The sequence below is a fragment of the Coregonus lavaretus genome (genome assembly GCF_964263955.1).
Source record: "Coregonus lavaretus genome assembly, chromosome: 11".
Classification (NCBI taxonomy): Eukaryota; Metazoa; Chordata; class Actinopteri; order Salmoniformes; family Salmonidae; genus Coregonus; species Coregonus lavaretus.
In genome coordinates this window covers 34,116,527-34,128,112 of record NC_139998.1, presented here as the reverse complement: position 1 = coordinate 34,128,112, position 11,586 = coordinate 34,116,527, and the positions used below count along the sequence as shown (strand labels likewise).

General features: G+C 40.6%; 1 protein-coding gene across 1 annotated transcript; it reads left to right on the top strand.

The window, feature by feature from the left end:
* Positions 1-2,395: 2,395 nt before the first annotated feature.
* Positions 2,396-11,090, top strand: LOC311137524 (putative sodium-coupled neutral amino acid transporter 8; the record flags this gene model as incomplete). The annotated part of the gene is made up of 8 exons (XM_084172054.1): positions 2,396-2,629; positions 5,662-5,666; positions 5,726-5,783; positions 6,601-6,715; positions 8,747-8,894; positions 9,068-9,268; positions 10,835-10,885; positions 10,988-11,090. The coding sequence occupies 8 exons, from the start codon at positions 2,396-2,398 to the stop codon at positions 11,088-11,090; spliced, it is 915 nt and encodes a 304-aa protein (XP_084028180.1).
* Between the last annotated feature and the right edge of the window lie 496 nt (positions 11,091-11,586).

The following is an 11,586-nucleotide window of genomic DNA, read 5'->3' as shown; positions in this document are numbered from 1 at the left end:
GAATTACATTTTATTTTGTGACAAATTGGCAACCATCCCTTTATGAGATTAATTGACACAAACACACATTACAATAATTCACTGTGTTAATTCAGTGATAATTCTTCTTCCAGTGTATTCTGCAGTACACATCGCATAAAGAGTGAAACAATTAAAGGTAAAAATCAATACATAATAGTAAATAAGGTTATCCAAACAATAATTATATCCCTAGAGCAGTAAAATAATATATATACAAACATGCATACATACACACTGTATATACATACATACACACTGTATATACATACATACACACTGTATATACATACATACACACTGTATATACATACATACATACATACATACTGTATATACATACATACACACTGTATATACATACATACACACTGTATATACATACATACATACTGTATATACATACATACATACACACAGATTAATGAAACAGAAGGCATTTGAACCCAGTCTGGCACAAAGAGAAGATTCACGTGGGAGACAAGCCTGTACACAATCTATAAACACACGTACCATTTACCACATAGAAGCTAAATATCTTTATAATTGAATTATAGGTAGCACTTTTTTTTTATTCCAGGCTGTATTTAAATGTTCCGTAAACGGAAATACACAATGGACAAAAAAGCAAGCATATATCGTGGTAGAAAGGGCAGTAGAGGATAAAATGAGTTTCATTCTCTATTTCTTCGAGGTCACAATAGTTACATAGCCTTTCCTCTTCCATTTCACCACAATACCGACCTGTTTACGCAGAGGCAATATCCCTGATCTTACCCGTGCACATAGCAATCTATTGCTTTTAGGTAGGTTATACATAATATATCTCACACACGAGATATGGGCCCTTAATCAAACAAAAGGTTCTCAATTTGGGTTTATGATTAATCTCCTCCACCCATTTTTTTTTCATACTGCATCAGCAGTTTAAAAAAATAAATATCTATGTCTCCCTTCATTTGGTTTTCGTACAGATGTTCACAGTTAGATGGTTGAAAAGGTCAGACGGCTCGTAATAATGACTGGAATGGAGCGAATGGAATGGCATCAAACTGTGTTTCCTGTATTTGATACCATTCCACTGATTCCGCTCCAGCCATTACCACAAGCCCGTCCTCCCCAATTAAGGTGCCACCAACCTCCTGTGATCTGAATGTAGGCATACATTTAAGATATACAATATACCACACCCCTATTCCATGAATTAAACTTTGACCTACCAGCACCATCAGCCAATTACCCCAAAGCGATTTACCCTGTCTCTACGCTCAATTTACCACATACCCGGGATAAGTTGTGCCTAGAGACCTCTTTTTTGGGGGGGACAAGCTATGTTTTCAAAACTGTTATTAATTCTGATTATTCCCAGTGATACACAACATCCTGAAATATACACTGTCTTTGTTAGAAAGTATCCTATATTTCCCTTGACGTAGTGATGATAAATGTAAAACATTACTCAACTTACCCCACTCTCCCCTATCTGTAGTGCTCAAGAACAGGACTGACATTCCATGAGAGCAACACTACTTTTTAAACCATGATTTGAAGCTATACAGTTAAACAAAATCATAATCTTTATAAGTCATTCTTCAAAATCAAGGGGCATATACTTTACTGGACAAATTACTGGGCATATTAGACTGGCTGTAAGATAATCACAACTTTACAACATTTGGTTATAGTTTTGAGTTTGAAAATCATCTAGGGCTACTTTTTGCTGCCTTGATTCACTTGAGGCCACCAGTGCAGGTCTCCAAACATACAATTTCGAAGTTGCTCCAAACGTCAAATTTCAGTGTTTTTTGACACCCTGGTTTGACTCGGTATCGTTCCGGTTCTTCAAAAGTCAAATTTAGAAAGTTAAGGGTTAAGGTTTGGAAAGGGTTAAAACATTAAGTTTAGGCACTCATTCCAAATGGTTAAGGTAAAGATTACGGTTTGGGATAGGGTTAAAACAATTTTTTTTTAAACAAGTGTCCACCACTGGGATCGAACATGCAACCTTCTGGGATTACGTACATCCGCCACCCCCGCCCACAACGCCCTAGCAAAACCCAAGCCTACTTGATGGTAATAGTGCTCACTGTTGCTCCTAGTGGCCGGTTTTGAAACCATTTCCCAACGTCCAATTTCGAAGTCACTCTTGAGCGATCTGCCTGACTCAGAGATATCACCTATCTGAATGAAGTAATGAATATTGAGCATTGACAGTTTGTACATGTGTTAATTCATAAAGGGTGGTCTCTTTTGAAATTGGAAACAAGTGGAGCATGGTTATCATTGGTTTGAAAACTTGGGAGACACCTCCACTATCAACCCTCCCTGCTCCAGCCTACTTTCCAGTTCATGTTGAGCATATTCATGTGAATTCCGCATGGCACAAGTTGCAGAGGTTTTTCGAAGAGTTTGGAGCAAGTCTGACCAAGCATGGAAGAGAGAAAGCATCAGCTTACTGGCCAAGCCCATGCTCGATACGGGCGGCCCAAGACTTGGATCTATGGGAGCAGTTTTCATCATGCTCAAATCTGGGCTTGGTGCGGGACTTCTCAATTTCCCTTGGGCTTTCGAGAAAGCCGGGGGAATTCGCACTGCAGTCGCCGTGGAAATGGTTAGTGACTTTATTAACCCTAACCCTAACCTGGTCTCAGAGCATTTCGTATTATTCTGTACGTAAATCCGAGACACTCAGCTAACCCTTCCCCTTTAACCTAACTCCTAAACTTAACCCTACTTTTAACCCTAACCCCTAGCCTAGCTAACGTTAACAAGCTAGTTGACATTAGCCACCTAGCTAGAATTCGTAACATATCATGTGTTTTGCAAATTCGTAACATATTGTACGTTTAGATAATTAGTAACATATTGTACATTTTGCAAATTTGTAACATATAATACTAATTGTAATTAGTAACATATCATACACAATGGGTGATGGACATCTACAAATTAATACATACCATATAAAACGTAGCATATCATACTAAATGGAGTGTCTCAGATGTACCTACATAATAATACTAAATGCTCTGAGACCAGGTTGCTGACCCTGGTAGACAAAACATGTATAGCCTATATTCCTATAAATAAATCAAACTCAATTACAACCATCGCTAACCATCTCCTCCTATTTTTAAACTTAATTCAAACCAATTTAAACAATCCAATCGACTCCATCTCTACTAAATCCCATTGATTTACTAGACATGCAATTTACAGTTTTTCTCGATTGCTAAGACACATTTCTTGAAAGCTGCGCTCCTTTTCTCTTAACTGTGAACACAAAACCCAATTTTCAAGCTACATTCACAAAACCTCAGACTCTTCTTGCAAAACCAAACTTTCACCTCAAAACAGTTCAATCTGTGCTCAAAACTGAACTATGTCGTCAAATCGTGCCCTGAGTCAATCAAAATTAAAAACACTACTGAACAGTCACTAAACACTACGTAGAAAAATAGAAAACACAATGCTCAGGACATGAAGCTGGAGAAATAAATGTTTATTGTTCACTGTAGGCTAAATGCATGTTGCAAAACAAAAAAAAACTGTGCATTTAGCACTTGTACAAAAAGACAAAACAGAAATCTTGTGCATTTACATGTAGCACTTGTAAAAACAAACAGAAATCTTATGCGTTTGCCACTTGTGTACAGTAAGCCCATGTAAAAATAAAGTACAAAAATATACAAATAAGTGCATTACTCAGCCACAGCATCATGTCTCCGTACTGGGTCAGGCCACAGGACTTCATCCACATCACAGGCCACATTTTGTCTGGCCAGGCAACGGGGGAAAAAACCCCTGGCATGCCGTATCCAGGCTTGGCATGCCTCCACACCTATGTCACCACAGGCAAGTCCCATGGCTTGCAGGAGATTTACCCTGGTGTAAGGTTGGCGTTCATATACCTTCCACCGCCATGAGGAGAATAATTCCTCAATGGGGTTTAGGAAAGGGGAGTACGGTGGAAGGCAAAGATTGATAAAACCTTGGTTCATATTGTACCACTCTCTAACCTGGAGGGCTCTGTGAAAACTCACATTGTCCCAAACAACAACATAGATGGGATGCTCATCCTGCTGCCCTAACAAAGCATCTCGCATGTGATTGAGGAAAATGAGGAGCTGGTGAGTGTTGTAGGGCCCCAGGTTGGCATGATGGTGGACAACCCCATGATTGCTGATGGCAGCACATAATGTGACATTGCCACCACGCTGCCCAGGAACACCAACAATGGCCCGATGGCCAATCACATTACGGCCTCTCCTTCTCCTTTTGGTGAGATTAAACCCAGCTTCATCCATGTATATGTATTGATGGGGTCTTTCCATTGCATCCAGTTGAAAAACCCTCTGTAGAAATAGATATAGTTTTGTAAGTGATACGGAAAAAGTGATTTAGGCCACTACAGTAAATCACTACTTAGAGTAATCAACATTGAATGTGTCTGGATATATGCCAACCTGTACATACTGGAATCTTTGCTCTTTGACTCTGTCTGAGTTGCGATCAAAGGGCACTCTGTATAGCTGTTTCATGCGCAGTCTGTTGCGCTTGAGGACACGATCAACAGTAGAGAGGCTGACACTGTTGATACCCTCAAAATTTAAATGGTCCTCAATGATCTTCTGCTGAATTTCGCTCAGTTTAATGGCATTGTTCTCACGGACCATATCAACAATTAGGGTCTCTTGGTGTGGGGAGAACATACCTGTCCTCCCACCCCCATGTGGCAGTCTTTCAATTCTACAAAAAGAGAACATGGAGTTACAAAAAATATACATGAATACTAGGCCTACAAACAGTTAGACCAACCCTCCATTACAATACTACAGTACATAGGTACAGTGATGTACTGAAACATATATTTACTTACAGTATACTGTGGTACAGTATATAGTATGTCATGAAGTAATTGCTGTCAACATTTACATACTGTACTATAATGTCAAAAAAAGGTAATTACCTGTTCTCTTCTCTAAATATTCGGATTATGGTGGACACAGTGAATCTACTGATGTTTGGTTGTACCCTTTGTCCAGCCTCCCTCATGCTCATACCATGGACAAGAACATGGTCAATCACAGTAGCTCTGATTTCATCAGATATTACTGTTCTTTGTCTTCGCTGACCACCTCGACCACCTCGACCTCCTCTCACACGAACTCTTCCTCTCAGATTTCTATCCATTGTAGGGCCTCACAAACCAGTGCTCTCTGAACTGGCTTACTGTATATGTTCCCTCACATCATTAGCCACAAGTGTGATCAATTTTGAGTTGTTGTGTTCAAGTGGTGACACCTGTGCTCTAATTGTGTTTGACTTTTGTCACCTGTGCTCACCATTATGCAGCACGGGTGCATCACAATGAAAATGTGTTAGCAAGTTATGTCTAAACAGGTGAAAAGTGCTTATGGTTTTGCCAAAAGAGTGATTGATTCAATCAGTGGGTTCAGGCAACTGAGCATTTGGTTCAGACAATAGGGTTTAGTGTTTTAGCAATTGAGAAAAACTGTAATGTGCAGGTGAACCTTCTGGAATTGGTGGTGGTGAGAGGTCAAATGGCCAGCAAATGGCTGGTAGAAAGATATCCTTGATTATGAGTACATATTCTTTATCTGACATTGCCTCAAAGGTCAGACCAGGTACTTTAGAAAAAGCCTTTCCAGAGCCTCTCTGAAGTTTTGTTGTTGGCTATCTGTAGAATAAGCTCTTTGGCTGCGATGTTCAGCGCTATCCCGACCATCTGCTTTGGCTTTCAGGTGAATCGGCTTCACTCATGTCTGGTTTTCAAAGTGGTTACTAATGATGTTAGATTATTTTCTTTATGAAGCCAATGGTCTGGCATTTACCCAAAATTCTGGTCAATTGAGGAGCTGTCTGAAAAGCCCATCACAGTCCAACTGAGCCTCAGGCTATCCTGCACTTTAAAATGGCCAAGGAGAGCTGGTTCTCTGTTCAATATTTGAACTTGGGAAAGATTGGAGGAAAAATAACACTTATTTTCAGAGGTTGTTTTTTGTAATGGGAACACAGGAGGATGATCAGAAATGCAATAAAAGGGCAGTGGGAGAGAGGCCTAGCGTTGTACGAACGAACCACCCTGATCTCTCAAGCTTACATTCTGTTTTGCTATCCATGTAGCGAAACAGACTGTAAGCTTGCGAGATCACGATGGTTCATACGAGGCTAAGAGAGGCCCACAAAGCCCAGCTAGCTGAGCCCCAGCACCCCCAGGCTGATTGATTACTTAGTTGGAGAAGAAAGAGGAATGATGGAGATCCTGAAGGAAGGTGCGATGGAGGAATGTTGGAGGAATATATTGAGGAAACCTGGGAGAACTTTGCTTTTGTAATGTATACTGTTGAATTGGAAGCTTGTCTCAACTCATGACAAAGGCTCTGACGTTCTATGACTTGGAGCATTAAGCGCTGTGGAGCCCCATACTATTGATAGCTTCTCTGGCTCTTACATTGAGACTAACTGGACACCAGAATGTTTCAAAGGATGTATCCATGTTTATCTGTGATTTGCATTCTGAGCCTGCCATGTTCTGTTCTGTATCATTCTGTGCTCCAGTGTCACAAGGCCTGTATAACCATCTACAGCAGCATGCAGAACAAAAGCCTGTCCCACTGGGTGTTCATCTCTGTGGTGACCATATTCTTCTGCCTTATCATTTACTCCCTAACTGGTGAGACTCATCCTTTCAATACTCCATCTGATAGCACCAAGTGATTGTAGTGAACACAGTGACTATACTACTGTACACTCTTAGAAAAAAGGGTACCAAAAAGGTACTTTGGCTGTCCCCATAGTAGAACCCCCTGTGGAAAGGTTTCTACCTGGAACCAAAAGGGTTCTACCTGGAACCAAAAAGGGTTCTTTAAAGGGTTTTCCTATAGATCGTCGTGGCCGTGCCTGCCTGTGGGGAAAACAACCTGTGGTTACCTACAGTTGAAGTCGGAAGTTTACATACACTTAGGTTGGAGTCATTAAAACTCGTTTTTCAACCACTCCACAAATTTCATTTTAACAAACTATAGTTTTGGCAAGTCGGTTAAGACATCTACTTTGTGCATGACACAAGATATTTTTCCAACAATTGACAGATTGTTATAATTCGCTGTATCACAATTCCAGTAGGTCAGAAGTTTACATACACTAAGTTGACTGTGCCTCTAAACAGCTTGGAAAATTCCAGAAAATGTTGTCATGGCTTTAGAAGCTTCTGATAGGCTAATTGACATCATTTGAGGCAATTGGAGGTGTACCTGTGGATGTATTTCAAGGCCTACCTTCAAACTCAGTGCCTCTTTGCTTGACATCATGGGAAAATCAAAAGAAATCAACCAAGACCTCAGAAAAATAATTGTAGACCTCCACAAGTCTGGTTCATCCTTGGGAGCAATTTCCAAATGCCTGAAAGTACCACGTTCATCTGTACAAACAATGGTACGCAAGTATAAACACCATGGGACCACGCAGCCATCATACCGCTCAGGAAGGAGACGCGTTCTGTCTCCTAGAGATGAACGTACTTTGTGCAAATCAATCCCAGAACAACAGCAAAGGACCTTGTGTAGATGCTGGAGGAAACAGGTACAAAAGTATCTATATCCACAGTAAAACGAGTCCTATATCAACATAACCTGAAAGGCCGCTCAGCAAGGAAGAAGCCACTGCTCCAAAACCGCCTTAAAAAAGCCAGACTACGGTTTGCAACTGCACATGGGGACAAAGATCGTACTTTTTGGAGAAATGTCCTCTAGTCTGATGAAACAAAAATGTCCAAATGGACAATGACCCCAAGCATACTTCCAAAGTTGTGGCAAAATGGCTTAAGGGCAACAAAGTCAAGGTATTGGAGTGGCCATCACAAAGCCCTGACCTCAATCCTATAGAACATTTGTGGGCAGAACTGAAAAAGCGTGTGCGAGCAAGGAGGCCTACAAACCTGACTCAGTTACACCAGCTCTGTCAGGAGGAATGGGCAAAAATTCACCCAACTTATTGTGGGAAGCATATGGAAGGCTACCCGAAACGTTTGACCCAAGTTAAACAATTTAAAGGCAATGCTACCAAATACTAATTGAGTGTATGTAAACTTCTGACCCACTGGGAATGTGATGAAATAAATAAAAGCGTAGGAAAACCTGAAAAATCGGCAGTGTATCAAATACTTGTTCTCCCCACTGTAGTTAGATGTGTTAAGTGAATTCCATCTGTTCTCTACAGTTGAGAAATAAGTACTTGATTTGAATTCTACTTGAGTAAAGTATAGCAGCTTTTCCAGCATGTTTTTTTATTTTTGTATAAAATAAATTCAACATCAAAGTTGGCTCTTTTACACAGGGGGTCAATGGGAAATAATCTTTGTTTTCCCCAATTTGTGTGCGTGGTCGAGGAGAATTCCTTATTATTACGTGAACCCTTTTAATAATTAATAATAATTGGTCATTTAGCAGACGCTCTTATCCAGAGCGACTTACAGGAGCAATTAGGGTTAAGTGCCTTGCTCAAGGGCACATCGACAGATTTTTCACCTAGTCGGCTCGGGGATTAGAACCAGCGACCTTTCGGTTACTGGCACAACGCTCTTAACCATTAAGCTACCTGCCGCCCGGTAGGTAGAACCTTTTAGGTTCTAGAAAGCACTTTTTTTTGTCTAAAAGTGTATGCAAAGTTGGTGTCTGAATGTATTTCCCCTCCCTTTCTGGTTCAGGTGTTTATGGATACCTGACATTTGGCAAGGATGTTGCAGCAGATATTCTGATGTCATACACAGGGGACGATGTCCTCATGATCATTGCAAGACTGCTCTTTGGGATCTCTATCATCACCATCTACCCCATCATCCTCCTGCTTGGAAGGTAACATCATGGCATCATGGCTGGAGAGCATTGAATAATTGGCATTCAATAGACATAGCATTCATTAGCCATTCAATCAGAGCATATGAGCCGAAATAAATAACTTGTTAGTAAATTTGCCTGTTTGGCCCAGTGAGTCTCATTGCACAGTTTCTCTGACTTCCTGCACACAGGTCAGTGATTCAGGACCCACTGCTGAGTTTCCGTTGGTGCTTCCACGTGGTGACGGAGTCGTATGAGAACCGTAGCCACGTGGGGCTGACTAGAGCCTGGATCACCGTCACCCTCATTGCCATGTTCATCCCAGACATCAGCAAGGTTATCAGTGTCATCGGGGGAATAAGTGCATTTTCCATCTTCATTTTCCCAGGTGGGCATATTCTCCCTCTTTCACACCACTCTCTCCCACATGGTTGCATGTCTATGCTTGCTTGCTCTGCAGGACTACACTGTGTGCACAATTATTAGGCAAGTTGTATGTTTGAGGATTAATTTTATTATTGAACAACTACAGTGCTCTCGGTCAATCCAAAATGTTAATAAACCTCAAACCTGAATATTTAAGAAAGTAAAAGTGAGGTTTTGGCTTTCTTTGGAGAATATCTATGTGTGCACAATTATTGGGCAACTATTAGTGTGCAGAATTATTATGCAACTAAATGAAAAACTAAACTTTTTATTTTCATCTGTTAAAGTGAGAATAATAAACAAACAAACAACTCAACATTTACAAATAAACATTTGACATAAAATAAAATAAATCAGTGACCAACATAGCCACCCTTCTTTTCAATAACAGTCATAAGCCTTCCATCCATGGAGTCTGTCAGTTTCTTGATCTGTTGACGATCAACTTTTTGTGCAGCAGCAACCACAGCCTCCCAGATACTGGTCAGAGAGGTGTACTGTTTTCCTTCACCGTAAATCGGCCGTTTAAGAAGGGAACACAAGTTCTCAATAGGGTTTAGGTCAGGTGAGGAAGGGGGCCAAGTCATTATTCTTTCATCTTTATGGCCTTTACTGGCTAGCCATGCAGTGGAGTACTTCGATGCATTCGATGGAGCATTGTCCTGCATTGAAAGATGCAGACTTTTTCCTGTACCACTGCTTGAAGAAAGTGTCTTCTAAAAACTGGCAGTAGGTTTGGGAGTTGAGTTTGAGTCCATCTTCAACCTGGAAAGGTCCAACTAGCTCATCTTTAATAATACCGGCCAATCCCAGTACCCCACCTCCACCTTGCTGGCGTCTGAGTCGAAGTGGAGCTCCGTGCCTGTTACTGATCCAGTCACGGGCCCATCCATCTGGTCCTCCAAGAGTCACTCTCATCTCATCAGTCCATAAAACCTTTGAAAAATCTGTCTTCAGATATTTCTTGACCCAGTCTTTATGTTTCAACTTATGTGTTTTTGTCATTTAGCAGACGCTCTTATCCAGAGCGACTTACAGTTAGTGAGTGCATACATTTATTTTAATTTTTTTATAGGTTGCAGTTCTGGAATATGACAGCACTGGAGGATAATGGGTTCCTGGTAGCTTCACGCTAATTTGCATCTTTTTTTCTCAACACGGTTCTTGCGACCCTGTTGACTATTTGCAACAAAATGTTTGATGGTTCTGTGATCACGTCCCAATATCTTAGCAATTTCAAGAGTGCTGCATCCCTCTGAAATACTTTTTACAATTTTTGACTTTTCAGAGTCAGTTAAATCTATTTTTTGGCCCATTTTGCCTGAGGAAAAGAAGCTGCCTAATAATTATACACCCATTGATATAGGGTGTTGATCTCCTTAGGCCACACCCTCCCTCATGACACAAATACACATCACCTGATATGCTTAAATCCAATAAGCATTCCAGTTTATACAGCTTGGAGTTGGGAAATATGCATAATAATGATGATATGGTCAAAATACTGACTTGCCTAATAATTGTGCACACAGTGTATGTCTAGTATTTGCCATGCAGTCAGAGACAGTATCTTTAAAAACAAGGTCAGTTTAAACCAATCATGGTCACTCATTCAAACCCTTAAAAAATTATAATCAATTTCTCTCCTTTATTTTCTCACTAAACCCTGCCCCATTCCCTCTCAGAGTGGTCCTAACAACATGGGGGATTATCACTCTGATCTGTGGAGCTTTCATTTTTGGACAGAGCACCACAATTGCCATCATGCAGCTCCTCACTAAGATCTAACCCTTATCATCATCACCCTTATTTATCATGGACATCTTGTTAAATGCCTGATGGCTTTGAACTTCACCAATAAGGAACTTTTAATCCTCATCACCTTTGGTAACACAAAGCTCTTGTTGGAGCCCTTTATTCTGAGGGTTGGGTGTTAAATCCTCTGAACTCTGTTACATTTAACCTTTTCCCCCACTTACTCTCCCGGTGTCTAGACTAGCTGGTATGTCTTCATTGTGTGAGATCTGTTGGCTGGGTAGGACATGGGGAGAGTTTTGTAGTCTTCTTCTTACTTTTAGTTTGTTATTTCATTTGCACAATGCGTTCTGCTCACTGTCCAATACACTGAAATAAATATGAATGAAAGGTTTACATAATGAAAAAAAAAAAAGTTTGTGAACATGTCATAGGGGGGTGGGGGAGAAAGGGAGTTATTTTCACTTTTTGTACATTTACATTTTAGTCATTTAGCAGACACTCTTATCCAGAGCGACTTCAAATCAAA